This window comes from Alosa sapidissima, chromosome 9 (assembly GCF_018492685.1).
Source record: "Alosa sapidissima isolate fAloSap1 chromosome 9, fAloSap1.pri, whole genome shotgun sequence".
Classification (NCBI taxonomy): Eukaryota; Metazoa; Chordata; class Actinopteri; order Clupeiformes; family Clupeidae; genus Alosa; species Alosa sapidissima.
In genome coordinates this window covers 8,381,846-8,402,698 of record NC_055965.1, presented here as the reverse complement: position 1 = coordinate 8,402,698, position 20,853 = coordinate 8,381,846, and the positions used below count along the sequence as shown (strand labels likewise).

The 20,853-nt window shown below is 40.5% G+C and overlaps 1 protein-coding gene across 3 annotated transcripts; it reads left to right on the top strand.

Moving 5' to 3' along the window:
* The first annotated feature begins 192 nt into the window (after window positions 1-192).
* On the top strand, window positions 193-13,348 carry slc8b1 (solute carrier family 8 member B1). Of its 3 annotated transcripts, none has more exons than XM_042102985.1 (16): window positions 193-321; window positions 524-669; window positions 2,046-2,198; window positions 2,580-2,632; window positions 3,487-3,544; window positions 3,674-3,779; window positions 4,114-4,281; window positions 4,579-4,686; window positions 4,934-4,990; window positions 6,982-7,112; window positions 7,752-7,893; window positions 9,043-9,164; window positions 10,052-10,205; window positions 11,298-11,378; window positions 11,745-11,809; window positions 12,135-13,348. In XM_042102985.1, exons 2-16 carry the CDS (start codon window positions 649-651, stop codon window positions 12,330-12,332), a joined length of 1,617 nt encoding a protein of 538 aa, XP_041958919.1. In that variant the 5' UTR covers window positions 193-321; window positions 524-648; the 3' UTR covers window positions 12,333-13,348. The 3 variants fall into 3 exon arrangements, with proteins under 3 accessions (XP_041958919.1, XP_041958918.1, XP_041958917.1); XM_042102984.1 differs by having other exon boundaries at window positions 214-397; XM_042102983.1 differs by having other exon boundaries at window positions 214-669.
* Window positions 13,349-20,853: the final 7,505 nt, after the last annotated feature.

The following is a 20,853-nucleotide window of genomic DNA, read 5'->3' as shown; positions in this document are numbered from 1 at the left end:
AACGTATTTTTAGAATACATATAATATTCTCATTCATTACATTTCATTTAAATATTTGCATATTTTTATTTTATTAATCAAATTAATTAAATACAACTGCGTTTACCCTCTACAAGAATTGCATTGCACTGAAAATAAAAAGGCTTTGTTTAGCTTTAAGAAGTGAGCAGTCAACGTGACGATTTAGGAAATGGCAGAGGTGGTGACGCAGGGAGGGCGCCACTTCCTACCAGAGAACCCCTAACAAGTGCAGAACGGTGCAGAAGGCTACTTCCCATGTAAACAGAACAGTCTCAGGCGAATTCAGTTGAGCACATTACTGTGGGTAACGTTCTCGCAGAAGGTTTTAATTTGCAGCCTTTGTTTTCTCTGTCAAGATGTATTTTACGCATTCCACGTTAGTACACTCTGTTCCACAGTAATATTTGAGTGATGCAATGCTTACTGAAGTCACAGAGTATTATGGACAACAGAGAGAAAACGAGTTAAATCATGAAACATCTGATCTTAACGTCGTTTTTAGTGGTTGCCCTGTGTGGTTCACACCATGTTGCCTGTTTGGAGTCGAGTCAATTGGGAGGGACATCGTCGTCTCATCATGTATGGAACAACGTGAGTTTCATTGGAACGCAACCCTTTGCGGGAATTATGAAGGGGGCCGCCGACGAAGTGAGTAAAAAAGTTCTAAAATATGTGTCTTTATGTTATGTCATATTTGGTTTATTTCTTGGTCTATTTCTTGTGAAGTCGCTCGCAGGAGATCAGAAGCTTGTATTTACCTACTTTGTGTGCGATTGCGTAATGTTTTGAAGTTGGTAACCAGATAGCACAGTATGTCCTTGTCACAGGCAAATATTTGCCTCCCCGCAGTGAAACTCAGGTGTCACGATGAAGGTGGGAGGTGGGTTTTCCTCGGTAACCTTTCAAAATAACTTCATGAGCAAAAATTATGTTGAATGAGGAAATGTATGCGCTCACTGTAAGATTAAAGCTGTTGTGGTGGTGTAAGGCAGTGGTCCCCAAACTACGGCCCGCCACCTCATTTTGGGTGGCCCCCCAAAACATGTCCGTAGTATATATCATTCGGCCCGCACGGGAGTACAACATCGTCAAACTAAAACCTCCGCAATTTCCCCCATTCATTCTCTATGGCGAGTCTTAACCTTTACAGTCTATGGCAGAGAGGGTTAAAGTGGAGCTAGTAATCAAGCTGTACTTGGAGGATCTTTGCTATGGTCTTAACAGTACACATGTAATACTCTTTTTGTCCACCGGTGGTTGTTTTGGCGCTGTTTTGCGTTTGCCATCGAAAACGGAATGAAATGTAGGCCTACCTGCAAACAATGTAAGAGGGCTATGCTGACTGCATCAGTGCTCAAAGTATTTTAAAAATGTATCAATTAATTGTTAATAACTAACTAACTTCTATTCAAGTCATATTTCTGGGACTTTCTGGGATGTTCATACAAAGAGTTCACAAAGTTCTCATCAGGTGACTGAAAGTTAGAATGGTGGTCATTTCAGACCATTTCAGCACTTAATAAAATTCATAGTTTGAGAACTTTAAATTATTTGTAGGATATTAACAACTTGAGCTGTGTATGCAAAGACACAGAATTCAGAGTTCACACATTTTTTAATAAAATATACTTTTGGGACTCCCTGCTAATACTTTTGGGAATGCAAACGTTTTTTTATTAGTATTATTTAATTTTACACTGATATGGCATGATGACAATATAAACACAGCTAACAATGGTATTACATTGCAATAGCCTATGATTAAATGTAATAGAATATTCAACTAAGGTAGACTGCTGTTGTTCACAGCACTAAGCTATTTATGGTTACTGATATAGAACTACTCCGAGTCTCTGGCCTTCTCTTGGAGCCAGGCATATGAGCTGGCCCTCGGAAGAAAAAGTTTGGGGACCACTGGTGTAAGGTGATATGGCAACTAAGTTATTTTTGATTCCACAGTAGACCCTTAGGCTGTCTCTTAGTATTGCTCGTGTCTCTTAGACCTCGACTCTTTGTGTTAACAGTGCGATGTTGTTATGAACTTGAGTGCCAATCAGCGCTGTGAGTTCGTCAAAAACACCCCCGACTGTAGCCGAGAGGACGGCTTCATCAACTACCCACGCTTCACTTTCTGCCAGTTTTCTCCCAGACTCCTGCCCCTGGCCATCACGATCTATGTAAGATGTGCAATCTTCTTGTAAACCAGTATGTAGTGGACATGTAAATAATGTTTTTAATCATCAGTAGGCTAATAGTACTGTAGTTTACTAATGGGTAAAGTTCCCATTCATAATTACTATCTGTGCATGTTGGACATTTGTTCAGTCCAGTTTTCAGCCACATAGTGTCCTCAAATGTATCGCAAGGATGAGTGTCATGCATTTTTGTTTGAATGACGTTTGATCATGATCTTGACTATCTATAATATTAAGATTTACACTGTAAGGAGTGACTGTATATCTAAATTGTACTGTCTGGTCTTTGGAACGAATCTTAAAAGTATGGACAAATATAGCTTTTTGACCCATTTCCCTCCTCTCCTCTTGTCTCCCCTGCAGGCAGTATGGCTGCTGTTCTTGTTCCTGGCACTTGGACTTGCCGCCTCAAAATTGTTAGTTTTGCTGTTTTCACATGTTCTTCTTCAGTGTTCAGACGTACCATCTTGTGGTGAATAGGCCACATCATGTGACTGCTTCTGTTCACCAGTCCACTGCCCTAAGCATAAGTAGTGTTTCTTTTCTTTCTTAGTGTTTATTTTTTTTTCTTTGAAAGGGTGAGCTGTAACTCCTGCAAATCGAAATGGCTTTTCAGATGAGCTCACATGTTAATGCTACTTGAATGACACAGTAGTCACATGAAGGTTTCAGTCACCTTACTGCTGTAAAGTTTACTGTCCAGTTTGCATGCTGATAAGAGTTGAGCATGTGCCCTTTCATTTTATTGTAGATAGATGCAAGAAACCACGCACAAAGCACTTTCTAACACTGTGAAAGTGGATGTGTCTTTGTGTCTGGTATTTCATAAATTGCCACAGGTCAGTTTTCAAGCAGGAAGTTCACTTGGACATTTCCTCTTTCAGTACAAGTGCTTTGAAAACCAATCACCTCCTATCCACATGCAACACAGAGACGGGAGGAAACGTACTGTTACAAAAACCTTAGTTCAAGTTCTGGTATAAGCAACTTTTTTGTTCTTATGAGAGAAAAAAAATGCCAAAAAGGGAACTTCTGTTTAGCCACAACAACAGTTATGCAACTGCTTTCTCTAAATTAAGCTGAACTAGCAGAAGCAGAAGTTGTCTGAACTGATATAGGAGTATGATACTTTATAAATGTGTCAGATTTCTTCGTCTCGTCTAGCGTACTGTGAACTTATATTAGGGCAGCAGTTTGCACAGTATCAAATATATTATTGCTTAAAGATAAAGTGTGAGTTTATACGGTTCCTTCTTTCTCTTCCCTACAGCTTCTGCCCGAATCTGTCTGCTATTTCCTCCACGTTAAGGCTGACGCACAACGTTGCTGTATCCTTTTGAGTACAGGAGATGTCCACAAGCCCCCAATGGAACGTGCCCATTAGAGTGAAAAGTGCATATTGTTTAATCGAATGTCAGAACGTTTCAGTTGTTTGACCTCCTTGACCTCTTGCTCAGGGAGTGACCTTTCTGGCGCTGGGGAACGGCGCCCCTGATGTCTTCAGTGCTATGGCTGCTTTCTCGCGACCCCAGACCGCTGGACTGGCCATCGGGGCGCTTTTTGGTGGGTTTGGTCACTGACACTGTTAAGTCTTGTTCAGTCTGCATTCTTATTTAATTTTTCACCAAAGTTATGTACTGGAAATGAACGGAATCTGCTATCTAGACCACACCAGTAGTGAAGAAGATGTAGTAAGACATCTAATTTGATGTGCTTGATGATGGCCAGGATTTGTGTACAGTATGACTTGATATGTGCTACCACCAATTTAATATAGACCCTTTCACTGTTAAAACGGAAGCCTTATGGGGCCAACTATGATGCTGATAATGGAACTCTCTTGAAAGGGTCTATAGGCTGTACTGACACTACATCCATCGTAACTCTTGTGTTGTAGGTGCTGGGATATTTGTGACCACCGTAGTGGCCGGCAGTGTGGCTTTGGTGAAGCCCTTCACGGTGGCCTCCAGGCCCTTTCTGAGGGACATGGTTTTCTATATGGCAGCTGTCTTCTGGACCTTCACCATTCTCTACAAAGGACATATAGCCCTGGCAGAGGCACTGGGTGAGTGGGGGGGTACCATGATTTAGCTGATACACTAATGCATGTGTATTCCTATGCATGTGTATTCCTACTCTGATACACTAATGCATGTGTATTCCTATGCTGTACTAGTAGTTGGATTGAAAGGTCATGCATGTAGTCATGCATAGTCTACCATGGTATCTCATGGTACCAATAAGTGATCGGCAAAGTTATAATTTGCTTCTATTTGTTCTGCCAAAGTAACCGAGATATTAAATGCCATGAAGACACAGTGATATTTATTGAGTGATAGAGTGTTTTTTCCATTTGTGATAGGATACATTGGCCTGTATATGGTGTATGTTGCTACTGTCCTGATAAGTGCATACATCTACAATTATCGGAAGCGCTCCATCATTGGGCCCACTCCTGCACATACACCAGGTGAAACTAATTATGCAATCATCCCACAAGCCTTTGATGCAGGCATCCCAATAGCATAATCATACTGAAATAAAATGTATGTACTGAATACAAATGTTGCCATTGTTTTAAGAACTCAAATGCAGTTGTAGAAGATTGATTTTCATGATATGATGATGATGATAATTATATTTAATGTTGCATGCTGCAGATGATTGTCTTTGATTGTTTTGTTTTTTTAAGTGTCATATTTCTCTTTCTCTCGCAGATTTGCTGACTAGTGATGAATACTCCGAGAGTCTCAACAAGAGCATACAAACCTATGGTAAGCACAGCATGTGCGTATATTGTGTGTGTGTGTGTGCAGTTTGGTCTCTTGTCACCACATAAGCCTTCTTATTATGGCTGGCTGCATATATATGTAGTGTTACCAGGGCTCCGAACCGGTTAATGGAACGAAAACGAAACCCGAAAACGAACGGAATTTTACGGAATTTTACGAGGAGCGGAAACGGAAACGAAAACAAAATGGTCTTCAACTGTTCCGGAACAGAAACGTTATTCTGAAATCCACAAAACCGGTTAATAACGGTTTTTTTTTTCGTTCTCTATATAACAGCTTAATCATTTGATTTCTGCAGTTTGAAATAAAAAAAAAAACGAATAAATGGACCTTTTGTCCAAATGGGTATATTTTGTCTTGCTGTTGTAGTGTAACCTATCCGTCTGCCACTTCGGATCTTAGGCCAGCTCGTAGCGTAGGCCAGTGTTTCTCAGAGCTGTTGTAAAAAATAATATAGATGCGTTGTTTGCAATATTGAACCAACTTGTATGTAAATCCAAAGTTCTGCAATACTGCCTATGTAAGCTATGCCAATTTAAATCATATGAATCCTCTGACACAATAAGCAAGGTGCAAAGACAATAAGCAAGGTGGGTTCAGTGAGTAGGCCTATTGTGTCTATTAGCTATGTGGTCCGTGAGGTTTTTTCTAATGGTTAAGTGGTCCTTGGTCTGTAAAAGTTTGAGAAACACTGGCGTAGGCTACTGAAACTGATTTGGAAATTGTTTGTAGCCTATGCGTAATAGCCTATTTTGCCTGTCCACGCCTTGTCGTTTTAAAGTCGGGATTTGAAATGTTTGCGCAATTATAGCCTATTCTATGTAGCCTAGAAGAGTTAAACAGGAAATTTGAGAGAGGCCTTGTCAGCAACAGACAGGTTCGTTTATAAACAGGGTTGGAATTATAGCGCAAGCCTTTGAAGATCTCCATATGGATAAAACTCCAAAAGGCTACAACCAGGTAAGGAGTTTAGCACGTATCCAGAAATATTTTTGATAAGAAATTATTTATAGGCATAGGTTAGGCCTACAGTAAGTCTGTAGGCTATGGGATGGATAGCCCATCTGAATGTTTTTGGATGCCGCCTGTGATTTATTATTTTTGGCCATAGCTACGGTATAGGCTAAATCAAGGGGAAATAATTAGTAGCCTACTTCTATTCTAAGGTAAAGTCCACAAAAATAGACTTGATAGGCCCGCCAAACACTGCCGGAACTTTAAGAACGAACAATATTTTGCGTTCCGAACCGGTTCAGGACCGATATGTTGGTGGCGGAACGCATGCAAGAACGAAAACGTTAAACATAGGCCATCTGAACCGTTCGGAACGGAACGTTTGAAAAATAATTTCGTTTTCAAGCCCTGAGTGTTACACTCATGGGAAGGGAATGAAGTTGGCAAATACGTTTTACTTGTTTAGAGTAGGCATTCATCTGGGGCATTTCCCTCATGCTGGACATGAGTGTATGTATTTGGGGGTCAGCTAAGGGTCACAACAAGAGAACTGCAGAACTCTGAGGCGTCTTGGAAGTTCAGAGGATTAGCAGTAGGAGATACAACCATCATCATCAGCCAGAGCTCATGTGCTGTGAGGGTTTCATATGACAGGAATATGATTCAACAGTTCCAGTTCTGTGTCAGTCCTAAAAAGGCAGGCATTTTTACTAGTAATTTTAAAAAGTCTGTAAAAGAGGCATATTTTTAAGAGTTATGCAATGTCAGTATTTTATTTTTTTAAAAGGAACCAGGTACATTTTAAAATTATGCAAGGCTTTATTTTTACAACATGTTAACCCAATCTTACTCCTGGAAAATACATTTGCCAACTGAATTGCCAACATTGCGATTAACAAACCATTGCATCATTTCATTATCATTTCAACATCTTGTGGTAGTTGCCATTTTCCATATTCTCCAAAATCCTTCCTCCTATAATATTCTGTATATGTGTTGTGTTTGTACTGGGACCACAGATGACGAGTATCAGCCTCTGCTTCCCCACACGCTCACCACTAGCCAGATCTTCCTGGGCTCCCTGAAGCCCGTGGACAGCAGGAAGTGGAGGAGGAAGTCCTGGGGCTGGAGGCTCTTGAAGGTGGTGAAGGTGAGCCTGTACTGGCTCTGTATGCTGGGCCATGTTGCATTAGCTTCAACATCCACTGGGTTTCTACACATTGGAGGGACGTTAGCAACAATGCTAACAGTTAAGGCATTCAGCTTTGTTACGGGAGACTGGCAGGCTCCTGTTCCTCAGGGACTTTTTAGCAATACTGGTTACAACTAGCTGCATTCCTTTGTGTAATCTTCTGCCTATGGGGCTGTGTTCTCAAATAACAAGACCCTTTGTGACATGTCAGTAGTAATCCAGAATAGCATGTGATACAGGTGGGTCTCAGTTACTTTGTATTCTGGTATGTCACAGAATAATGCCGGCTGAGTCCAACTTGTTTTAGTGGGTATGGCCAGCACAACAATCAATCTTGCTCAGACATTTACTGATAGAAAGAAAAATATTGACTGAAGATAAAACTGCTGAAACATTTCTGGAATGAGAAGTATATTCTTTGAACAAAAATCCATGATTAGTTTTGGTTTGTGGCAAATTATGAATTCAAAAAGCATACCAGACTGCTGTTCTGTATAAAAGGCTGTAGGCAACTCTGCATATAGTCTTTTAAGGGATGCCCTCTTGCCCTTCTAAATGGCATTAAAGTAAATGTGACGTGCATTTACATTCCAACAGATTCCGCTGGAGGTGTTGCTGCTTCTAACTGTGCCTGTAGTGGACCCAGATAAAGAGGACCACAACTGGAACAGGCCCCTCAACTCCCTCCACATCGTCACTGGGCCTCTAGTGTGCATTCTTACCTTTAATGCAGGACAGTGTAAGTTTGCTCGCATGTTTGTACTGTAGGTCTATGGGTGTGTGTGTGTGTGTGTGTGTGTTTGTGTGCGTGCGTTCGTATGTGTGCATCAGTGTCATTCATTATGGCGACCCATGCAAGTAAGTTTTTTTAATGCACAAAACACTATTGAAAATTGGGAGAAATACTCTAGTCTAATCAGAGCGCTAATCTCACCCAACACGTGATCTAGAAACATGGCTGCATTTGCTTTGTAATTTCAAATACCTAAGAAATGCCCAAGAAGATTATTACTACTTAGCAGTTGAATAGTGTACCCACTTGAATGCCATCACTGTGCCCCATTTTAAACTACAACAACTGGCCTAATCTATGTGTAGGAGACTGGCAGCTTTATCTCGTGACTACCGGTACATTATTCCTAAAACTTGATGGTAATTTTGATACCATAGATTTAATAGAGACCCAGTCAGACCAATAGTATGAAAAATCAGGAACAGAGTTTATTTACAATGATGCACATCAAGGGAGAGACAGCATGACTTCACCTAAAGATCCATCAGCTGCTCTAACTAGACAAGGAAATAGTTAGGGTTTAAGTATCCTTCCAGGCTGACGGGAGATGGCGTTGGTCATCCCATATCACGTGGACTACACTGAATCAGACTCTGATTAGAGGCAACCTGGCAATCCGGAGCAGACAGCTACTGACACAGCCATGTAGAGCAGTGAAACACTGCAAAGACATAATATTCCCGCTTATCTCTAAATACACATTCATACACAGGGACAGTACAGATATCATACAGTCATTACCTAGAATCATACTTTTAGTATCAAAGTGACCCACTAATGAGAAATGCAGAACATTAAACCACATATTGGAATATTGGACATAATGCAGAACATTAAACCATATATTGGAATATTGGACATAATGTTCTATTCCATTTTCTCTCAAACTAAAGCTGTTAAGTATTTCAAGTGAAGGCGTGCATTTTTTCAATAGTTCTGTTGCATGTGAATTTTGTATTCTATATTCTATTCCATATGTCCCCAACAGTTCTCGCTGTGCTCTACATGCCGTTGAACTTGGCAATGAACATTTAGTAAACTGCACTCTATTAAAACATCTTCATAATACATTTGACATAAGATATATGTTTCCAGATGGCCTGTACCGGATACAGGGCGGGTTCCCTGTCTGGGCCCTGGTGGTGTTGATTGGTGTTTTCTTAGCTGCTATAGTCTTCTGCTCCACCACCAACGAGCAGCCACCACCATACCACTTTGTAAGTATTTGGTAGTTTATTTTTACACAGTTTAAGTGTTGAACTCAAGAACTCAAATATAAACTCTACAGTATATACTACACACATAATTCCATTTATGCGAGAAAGGGTTTTTCTGTATCTGGTCAATAGTGTTTGGGTTTAGAGCCTAGAGTAGAGTAACGTCTGAACTGGCTCTTGGTATCCACGTCTATGGCCCAGAGTTGGGCATGTGTCCAGGATGTAGTCAGCACAATTATTTGACCACTGCAGAAATCTTACTTAGTGGGCAGCCAGCCCTGAGGAAGCTGGATCAGAAGGTCACTCGTTAACCTCCAAAAACGAATGGGCTCAGTGGGCCACACAGTTGGGTATTGGGTATGGCTTCTGTTCCAAATCTGTGGGCATGTTGGCGAAACATACTACTCGTAAATACAGTATATGTTGATATTGTTTACAATATATTCATGTATTTCTTCGTTGTTCGTTCAATCAAATTGGAACATTGAATATGTGGCGGTGGGTGTGTGGTGGCTGAAGAGCAGGGTATGTGTGCAGTAGCTGAGTTGGGTTCCCAGCTGCCACCACTGTGTCCCTGAGCAAGGCACTTAACCGCTGAGTTGCTCCAGGGAGTGACATCTGTAAGTCGCTTCAGATAAAGCCAAATTATGCAGATAAAAAATATCTAATTTAGTCACTAAAAAACTTTAATTTAAAAATATATAAATATATCATATATTTAAAATAAAAGTATTTCATACTTAAAGGAGACATACAATGGAAACATTATTTTTGCCTTGGTTTTGATGAATTAGTCACTAAAAAAATGATTTAGATGCATCTCTTTGAACACCTGGTTGTGTTTGTATCTATTAGTTTGCCATGTGTTTGTGTATGTGTGCCCTCAGCTGTTCTCTCTGCTGGGCTTTGTGGTGAGTGCCCTGTGGATCAACACGGCGGCGTCCGAGGTGGTCAGTGTGCTGCACATGTTGGGCATCGTCTTCAGCCTCAGCAACACCGTGTTGGGGCTCACACTACTGGCCTGGGGCAACAGCATCGGAGGTGAGCGCATACACACACATGCACACACATGCACACACATGCACACACACTCACTCACTCACTTACTCAAAAGCAGAAACTCTATGTGAAATGTATGTATGCAATAGATTGCAAGATGTGTAAAGTTTTTTTCTTAGTACTGCAATACTTTCTTAAATGGATTAACCATTATACGACTAAGTAGCCTTGTAGCATTGACCTTGACCTTGTAGGCCTGTTTCAACTTGAGTTTTACCAATGATATATTGAATATAATTCAATATATAATTTTTTCCGTGTGTGTTGTGTTTACGGATAATAATACAAAAGGTAATAATATAAAGATAGATAGAATGTGTAGTGGTTTCAATGGATCATCTACTGCCTTTCATAGACATGTAAAAATGCTTATAAGTGTTTGTTTAAGTTTACACCATTGATAATACAGCAGACTGATCATGTTCTACCTATGAGAGTATAAACCTGACTAGTGTTCTCACAGTACTCCAGTTCCATAGCAGGCTGATCATGTATTGAGTGCTCTACCTATGTTCTACCTATGAGAGTATAAACCTAACTAGTGTTCTCGCAGTACTCCAGTTCCATACTGTAGCAGGCTGATCATGTATTGAGTGTTCTACCTATGTTCTACCTATGAGAGTATAAACCTAACTAGTGTTCTCGCAGTACTCCAGTTCCATACTGTAGCAGGCTGATCATGTATTGAGTGTTCTACCTATGTTCTACCTATGAGAGTATAAACCTAACTAGTGTTCTCGCAGTACTCCAGTTCCATACTGTAGCAGGCTGATCATGTATTGAGTGTTCTACCTATGTTCTACCTATGAGAGTATAAACCTAACTAGTGTTCTCGCAGTACTCCAGTTCCATACTGTAGCAGGCTGATCATGTATTGAGTGTTCTACCTATGTTCTACCTATGAGAGTATAAACCTAACTAGTGTTCTCGCAGTACTCCAGTTCCATACTGTAGCAGGCTGATCATGTATTGAGTGTTCTACCTATGTTCTACCTATGAGAGTATAAACCTGACTAGTGTTCTCGCAGTACTCCAGTTCCATAGCAGTCATTGTGCTCTTCTGTGCTCCCACAGACTTGTTCTCCGACACCCTGATCGCTCGCCAGGGCTATCCTCGCATGGCCATATCGGCCTGTTTTGGAGGAATCATCTTCAGTATCCTTTCCCTCGAGTCCTGCACAGTGGGAACACGGATCATGTGATCACAAGTTAACTTGTTGTGGTCATAAATCAGCAGGTTTTTTTGGCCCATAAAGGACATGACCATAGTTTCAGTTCAGCTTACACTCCATGACACATTGTAAGGAGCTTACTGTTAGTCAGCTTCTTATAAATATGGACCTCAGATGATCTCTGTGTTCTTTATGTTGCCAGTCGTTTCATTTACATTATGTAAATGGATTTCCTCTTGGGGATCAATAAAGTATCTATCTATCTATCTATCTATCTATCTATCTATCTATGTGCCTCCATCGAGGCTCATCCTGGTTGTGTGTCTGCTCTTAACTCAGCCTCTTTCAGACATGCTGTTTGGCGTAGGTTTGGGCTGCTTACTGCAGATGTTCGGTGGCCATCATGAAGTAAAGGTACGTCTTCTGCCTTCCCAGTCCACAGGGCTTGAGAGGAGCACTGAAATCTTCAAATAACTTCAGGCCTCTTATCCTATTTCTGATCTGCATTTTGTTTTATTTCTGTTGTCTATTTCTTCACATAGATACAAACTGAAATAAAACTGTCATAAACAATCTAGGGATTTTTGAGAGCCTTAACTAGACTAAAGTCAACTGAGTCATATATCTCTATATATCGAGTCATATATATCCATACATCGTATCATTAAGCTGTAAATATTTTTAAAATTCATGTTAATCCATCACATCACACATCACAAGCTCACCGTCTCCCCCCCAGTTTGAGCCGGAGGGCCTCCTGTGTTGGATCCTGTCCGGTGCGCTGGGCCTCAGTCTGGTCTTGTCCTTCGTGCTGGTTCCGCTACAGTGCTTCCATCTGACCCGCGCCTACGGCATCTTCCTCATCGTCTTCTACTGCGTCTTCCTGCTGGTGGCGCTCCTCACCGAGTTCGGGAAGATCCACTTGGGCACTCTGTGACGTCCACGGAGGACTGACCAGGACACTGATGGACCTTATCCATTGGGACGATCACAGAACTGAAGAAGCCAATGCAACGGACAATCTGCTGATTGCTAACTGCGCTGCCCATGGGTGGCACTGTTCACGGGTAGCACTGTACCGTTACTATGGACAAATCCACAAAAGGTGAATGTGTTTCGTTGCATTACACGTTTTATACTTATGATATTGTGAATTTACAGTCCATGGAAGACAAAAATTGGTCTTATTTAACGATTGCACATGAATGTGTGGTGGTGTGAACAAAATGCTCTTGGCTGTCCATGGCTAGCCCATGTTTAATGCCAGTAATGCATCTGGAGTGATGTATCGCCTTTTGACAAGAAAAGCGTCATGGGCTATGTCTACTACACGTCCATGTGTGTTTATATGGCAGCCTGAAATGGCTGCTGTACATGTGCACTCTTTGAGTGGGTGTACATGTGAATCATGCACTAGCATTTGTAGTAGGGGAAAATGCATGTCATGTTTAGATCATCTGTGGCATTTTCAAGTTTTTTTCCTCCATCTAAAAAGGTGAGTAGGTTATAACACCAAGAAGAACACATGCATCACTATTGAACTGGGTGTATTATTGTTCACAAGCACTTTACACCACAATTACTGAAAGAACTTGAGCCTTGCACGTCCTTTCCACAAGTAGTGGCCTGGGCAAATATGTGGCTTGTGGACACTGTTTTAAGTGCTGCTTGAACAATGGATGCTTCAGCAGAAAGGCAGGTCTGACCTGCTGGACTAAAGTATTCAAATGATGATTTGTGTCCAACACAGACTAGGGAGGTCCTCTGACAGTACTGTACTCTCTTTGAAGAGTCACTGATATTCAGCACTGGAATGTATCATGGTTGGGGAAAATTACCTGTATGTCAAATGTAGTTAAACACAAGGGATATGACATCGGAATTCAACATTTTGGTAGATGGTATCAAAACAGTTGAACACTTAACTTTGTGATTAAAGTCATTTGTAGCCTCTCAGGTTTTTCTGAGTCCTTTTTTCCAGTCAGGGTAATTGATGAAAAACAATTAATTGTGGGAGGAGCCTCATTATCTGTAATCATTTTACAGAAAGTGTTTTGATGAATACAATGATTATTTTATTCCATGTATTTAATAAGTAATACCAGTGTTTTAGATCTGTCTTCACTTTGGTTAGGAACACATTACTAGCTGGTTTCATAAATGTTATAATGGTGATGCCATTGAAGAGAAGCTGTTTTTGAAAACATCTGATTTTATTAAAAGGAAAATGTTTTTTTCGAATGATCACTACTGTTGCACACACATATTAAGCAGTGCATCATTTTCACAGACATTGTTTTACATTCACCTATATTGTTACATTATGCAATAGAGTCAGTATACATATCCAGTCCAACCAGGTATTATATGTATTTCTAACATGTTGGAAAATGTTGTCAAATAAATAACTTATTGTTTCACATCTTTACTAGCATGTACACTATTACACTATCAACATGCAGGCTGTTATGTCAAAAGGCTTTTGTACACCACAATAAGGCTATAATGATTAAAGCTTTTACAGATGCATCATTTTCACATACATAGCTACTCTGACCCAGTACATCTGAAAAGAGATAGCCTAGACTATTTGTGCAGTTTATAACCATCATCAGTGTTTTGAGTATGACTAGTAGTACAAACTGCTAAATGAATTCCATTGTAGCCCATCACCTTCAGATTTATATTTCAAACAAACTGCTACATTTGCAGAAATAGACAAAATACATTAGATCAATTCACAAGTCCAAATGCTTTCATTTAAACACGATGTCATGCGGAAAATACAGCCAATCTGTAGATTAAAAGGACTATATTTCTTTAAACTCAGTGTAAAATTCTCTGGCTATATATGTTATTACCCGGAGTAGGACTTCAAAGTTGAATAGACTAGGCCAGCATTACAGTAATCAAGGCTTCATGGAGTGTTGCGCGCGCTGACCAGTCAATTCTGCATGGAGAAAACAAATGACAATGCCGTTTATATGTCTGCTGAAAAGCAAGTAACTACTAGATACAATACCTAAGTTACAAATAATTCTATACCTGGCTGTCGTCTTTGCAAACATCTTACACCAGACAACCCTTTTTACAGCACTACGAAGTGCGGGACTAGCCCAAACATAAAGTGCTGGCGCGATTAAGGCGTTAGAACGAGCCATAATGGCAAAAAGGTTCGTGGCCTTGTTCCTTGATTGCAGACCATAGGGTGTAATCTGTCTTACAACTAGACAACTAGACATACAAAATATGACCGCCGCTCAGTCCTGTACATCCGTTCCGCGAAAATAAATCACACTAATCAATTTGTCTCCATCTTTTACTCCATCCCCCACTCTTGAAACTTTTATGCTTGTTTGGCATGCCTATGTGTGTGTGTGTGCGGCTGCACAGAAAGTAGCCTACTGGCGCTGAAAAGGTGAATAGATTGTAGAATAGCCAAAGAGGTTGTAGCATTGTTATAAAACCTTTAAAATCTCTAAACAATCACAAGTAGCCTAAGTTAATCACAGTTCATCCATTGCAACTGGATTGATGAAAGGTCCCTTACACCTGTAGGCTACATGTATTTGGGGAAAGCAAAAGGTATCAGCATAATGTTATGTTATATTATTTATTTAATTATTTATTAATAAAAAAAAAAAAAACATATCTGTCAGTTCCATGCCGTTTTCAACAGCTATCAAAAACAAAGGTCATTTTTGGATGGATGGATTTTTTGTGAATGTTTCTTCTTCCGCATACGATTTTAGTTCATGTCATACTTTATTGTCAATGCACAAATTAAGTAACAGCAGTCTGAAACGTTATTGTTAATGCACAAATTAAGTAACAGTAGTCTGAAACGAAATGCTGTTTTACATCTAACCAGTGGTGCAAATAACTGACATGTCCAAATGGGCCTTGATGAAATGCGTCGCTAGACTGTTTACACATTTTAACGGGCCAAAGTTGAAGAGCTGTCCGTTATTGTTCGTGCAAATATAGGCTGATTCATGTTCCCTTGCATTGTGTAACTGAGGTCCATGGCTTGTCTGGCTTTCACCAGACCAAGCTCAATCTTTTAAGAAATCAAAAAATAAATAGCTGGCAGATCAGGCTGGGTTCACCCAGCCTAGTCCATAGGCGCCCGATATTTTTTAATTTTCCGATTGAGATATCCATGCTCTGGCTATTCTAAATGCAAAAATGCATCGGAGTTATGACAAAACTGTAACTAACAAACTAGATCCTAGAAAGCTGTTAGCTTCCCTAAGCTACAGGTAGACGTAGACAGGTAGATGTTACAACATAAATTGTCAATAGGCTATGCTGGCGACACAAATAAAATCTCCTTTGGAAACCAAAGGCTTACGCCTTACAGTATCAAGCGGACTTAAACTGCCATATCGTGCGAAAAGTTGTAATAAAATTCACGCAGTTCGCGCGAATGAAGTAGCCACTTCTAAATGGGACCCACTACACAGTAGCTTAAGGTGTGTTGCTAAAGCAGCCATAGCTAATGACATGAAGGTGTCATTGTTTGGATACTTCACACACACGTGCTTTTTAATCTCACAGACTACAACTACCAAGCAGGAATCAAAGCACATCGATTCCCCTCTCACCCTGCACGCACTTAAAACAAATAAACAGGCGTCTCAGTATATGTATAGGCAAAACTGTATCAGACCGGTGTAACGTTGGTAAATCTTCCATTGCACGGAATGATTTTTGTAGCACGTGCAACAAATGACAGTCGAAAGATACAAACAGTGCTGCTATCAATTTGCTTGGTATAACCGCATTTATAGTTTTCTACAAATGCAATCAAATTGGCCTCCATCACTCAACCAACGCTAAAGGTAACATTATTGTACCTATAGTAGGGGGGGCTATGTGTCTAATTTGGGGGCTTGTGGGATTCGCATGTTAATTTTTGGAGAGTATTATATCTTTGTTCTAGGGGTTGTTAAGAGTAAAAAAAACATGTCTCCATTTTTTTTGAAGGTTTTGAAGGACCCAAATCAAAGGTTAAATTCAGAAAAGGTCAAATTTGGTGTTTTGTCCATAAACCTCACATTGCTGGTATTATAGCATAGGGTTTGGTGCCAAAAAGCAAAGATATTCTACAAGGTAGTGTGCAAAAGTGGACCACATAAACAATACAACATTATAAAACATTTTTTCAGAGCACAAAGTGCAGAGAACTCTGTTAAATCAAGTTTAATAGACTTTTACATAGTACCAGCTGAAGTCTGTAAGGCCTTCTGAAGCCTATGTAAGTGTGAAGAAAAGAAAGGGTAAAGGATCAGCTAGACAAACAGACAGGTGTGTGCAGGGATGGATTACTGCACGGGCCTACCGGGCCCAGGGGCCCAAGGGGTCAGGGGGCCCTGAAGCCCAAGCCTTTGCATGGAATCATTGCCTCAATATCAACAAATCAGGATGTAGGCTATGAATCTGATTGAATTTAGTATTGGCCATCCCCAAAATGCACCAGAATACAGGAAATCACATCAAACAAATGAAAACCACCAACCCCCTTCGCACATATATGACAATAAGTGGGGGGCCCTTAATACATCTGGGTCCAGGGGCTCGAAAGTTCATAATCCGCCCCTGTGTGTGTGTGTGTGTGTGTAAGAGAGAGAAAGAGAAAGAGAGACACTACCAGCATGGACAGATTATGAACTTTCAGGCCCCTGGGCCCAGATGTATTAAGGGCCCCCCACTAATTGTTGCAGGGGACATTTTTTAAATTTATTTGATGTGATTTCCTGTATTCTGGTGCATTTTGGGGATGGCCAGTACTTTATTTCAATCAGATTCATAGCCTATGTATTGATATGATGTGTTGATATTGAGGCAATGATTCCATGCCATGGCTTGGGCCCTCTGACTCCTTGGGCCTCTGGGTTTGGGCCCGGTAGGCACGTGCAGTAATCCATCCCTGACTACCAGTGACAGTTGGCTGTTGATAGCTGTCAGTGATAGAATTTAGAATATCGAATAACTTGAAGCACATAGTGCTCTGTTCTTCATGGTTGATGATATTAGTGACCTTCTAGCCTTCTACATTTGAGCAAGCACATTTTCATAGTTCATGGTGGCACAGTCTAGTTTCTGAGGTGTGTCTTTCTGTTAGTCAGGTGATGGCACACATATTCTAAAAGAAACAGATTTTGGGCTATGCATCCAGTGGTAGATATGTGTGGACTGGTGAATGACCCATCACTAGAGACATATGCCAAATTTCTTGTTTTTGTCCATGAGAGAGTATGGAGATGGGTATCACAGATCAGCCAACGATTACATTGTTACAGTGCAGTTATTTTACAACAGAACAAAGCAGTTTGGCACAGGAACTGCTACAAATCCACCTGTAACAGTGAGCATCTGCAGCATGCTAAGATTCGCTACTAGAAATCATGTGAAGCAGGCAGGACTCAGTGTCTTCAGAAAAGACGCGGTAGACCATCTTCTGAACCTGCAGCAACACCTGCAACTGCATCAAGTCCATCTAGAGGGACACTTGTTCAGCAGCAGCTGCTGCCAGCATAGATAAGTGCTTCGTGCTTCTTCTGTCAGAAGCAGACAAAAGAGCGTCTTCATGAGGTGTCCTCTTTCAATGCAGGCAACCAACCAAGAACTATAAGTAATATTTTGAAGTCAATGACTTTTAACAGATAGCCAGTGTAAAGATGCTAGGATGGGGGAAATATGTTCATATTTTTTGTGTGTGTGAGCAGCTGCATTTTGTATAAGCTATAAGCTCTTTAGACAGGTATTATTACAGCCAGCATAATAGCATTGCAATAGCATTGCAATAGTCTATCCTTGAGATGACAAAACATTAATTTCCCTGCATCTGGTAAGGATAAGGACTTCCTTATCTTTGAAATGTTCCTTAAATGGTTTGGTGATCTGTTTTATGTGATTACTTAGTGCTAGGTCCTGGTCAATTATAACTTCTAGGTTTTTAACACTTGTGGATGAGGTCAGTGGAAGATCGCTATATGTAGCCTGTGATGTGGATAGGATATCCCTCATCTTTTTAGAACCTAAAACCATGTCTTCTGTTTTATCTGAGTTCAAAAGCAGGAAATTATTCGTCATCCATGTCTTTATATCTCTTATACATGTGTCAAGTTTGGCTAACAATGTTAATTCATCAGATTTTATGGAGAGGTATAGTTATGTATCATCTGCTAAACAACAGGGGCCTCAGTACTGAGCCTTGAGGCACTCCACATTTTACCATAATCTGGGTAGATGGTTTATTATGGACCTGTACAAATTGTTGACGGTTAGGAAGGTATGATCTAAACCAGTGTTTTCCAACTTTTTTTGTGCCACGGCACACTTTTGACACTTAAAATGTCCCACGGCACACTAACACACTAATCCTGTGTGAAGAAAAAATAAACATACCATAGCCTAAAATTTCAAATAATACACAGATATGGCCTTATTATGGCTTCTATGCAAGACCTGTTCAATATAACAAGCGCCCTCTGTTTCATTTGTAGGTGACTATATCTAATTTAATTGTTGTTTTGAACTGGATATGTGATGATTCTGTAAATACTGGATATGGGGCCCCCTTTGTACAATGCCTGCATACCACAAATAGTGCAATCATACAATCAATGAGAGTATGTGGTTATAAATTCTTTGATGCAACAGTTGCTTTTCTGGACCAGTGAGTGACATTTGGGTAATTTTCTGCGGCACACCTGATGATCTCTCACGGCACACTAGTGTGCCCCGGCACAGTGGTTGAAAAACACTGATCTAAACCAAGCGAGTGCTGAGTCTTTGATGCCTATCAAATTTTAGCCTAAGTAGTACGTCATTGTCTATGGTATCAAAGGTAGCACTGAGGTCCAGGAATACCAGTATCGATACAAGGCTAGGTTTTTTGAGGGAGGGCTTAATAACAGATGTGTTAAACGACTGCAGTACATGCCCTGATAGCATTGAATTATTTATAATCTAGAGCAAAACATTATCTAGGAAGGGGAGAGCAGTCTTAAGAAGGTGTGTAGGTATAAGGTTTAGTAGACTAGTTGTAGATTTTGATGAGGAAATTGTGGAGGTGAGATCTAATATGTTGTGTATATGTAAATTAATTAAATGTTGTTTGAGGTCTTGAGATTCTTTTAATCCTACTGAATTTGTAATTATGTATCGGCCGTTCTAATACCGATAGTATGTGCGTGCATGTGTATATGTGTGCACCGCCATCTACAGGCCAATGAGTGTACAGTCACTAAATGTACACATAACCTACATTTTTTTAGATCCCCCCATGGATGAAATTCTACGAAACTTGGCATACCCCCAGAGAATGCCAGGTCAATCATACACATAAAATTTGGTGCAGTTCTGAACATCTTAACTGAAGATAGGGGCGATTAAAGCAGAATGATATTGCATTTTCATTTTTTACGAGGGGGGGTGCAAATCACAAATGAGTGATTATGGGCCAGGTTGATGTGGGCCCTTGAGACCAACATACCATAAAAGATTCTTCATCCTCAGTGCCACGGTTCAGGTAGTTATTTAGGAAAAACTGCTTTCTTTGCGGTTCGGGGGCCAAGCACGGGGGGAGTGGCCCCCGGGGACGAAACAAATTTGACAATCATTATATGCTTCGCCAGCGGCGGTCATAATAATGTTAACTAAAGAATGGCACCATAATATTAAAAAAACAAATGACCACAAAAATGATTATTCTTAACGACTTTGTTCTCTTTCTCCTCACCTGGTGGATCACGTTCAAGTTGGAAATATTGACACCGAGAAAAGATGGTAATATATGATATGTCCCGTTTCTAGATGGGCGTCCCTCATGTACATCAAAAAGACCGTGGTAATATAACGAAGGTCCCGTGAGTGTGTCAGAAATGCTAGTGTTTTAACATGAAGATGAATCGGTTTTGGCAGAGGAGAGAGTTAGTAGAAAGAATTCCAAAAGCCACAGACCCCGCCAAAAGAGTGGCACTTGTTGTAAACAGGATGTAAAATATAAAAATCAGATAGGCCTCAGCACGGGTTAAGTCAACTGAAAACGGAATAGAATAAACGCTCGAGTTCATGATGTACTGCACGTTTACCGACTCAGGTGGCTTTTAAAAGTACTTTACGACCTACCCACCAGATTCCAAACGGTATGTTATTGGATTGATTGGATATGACCTCACCCTTCAACCCACTCCGAGCACCAGTCTGTGGAGACGCGATTACGCATGGTTTGACGCACACAGGAAAGGGCATTACGCGCCAGCGCTGCAGAAGCTGTTGCGTATATTATGCTCTAACAGAGTTCAAAATGAAAAGTAAAAAAATAGAGATGTCCAATCAGCATCAAATGTTTGTACGTTCTTCTAGCAGACCCAAATTCATTATCAGAGTTGTATAAAGTATCCGATACCCACACTTGAGTAGAAGTACAGATATTTGATCAGAAAAAG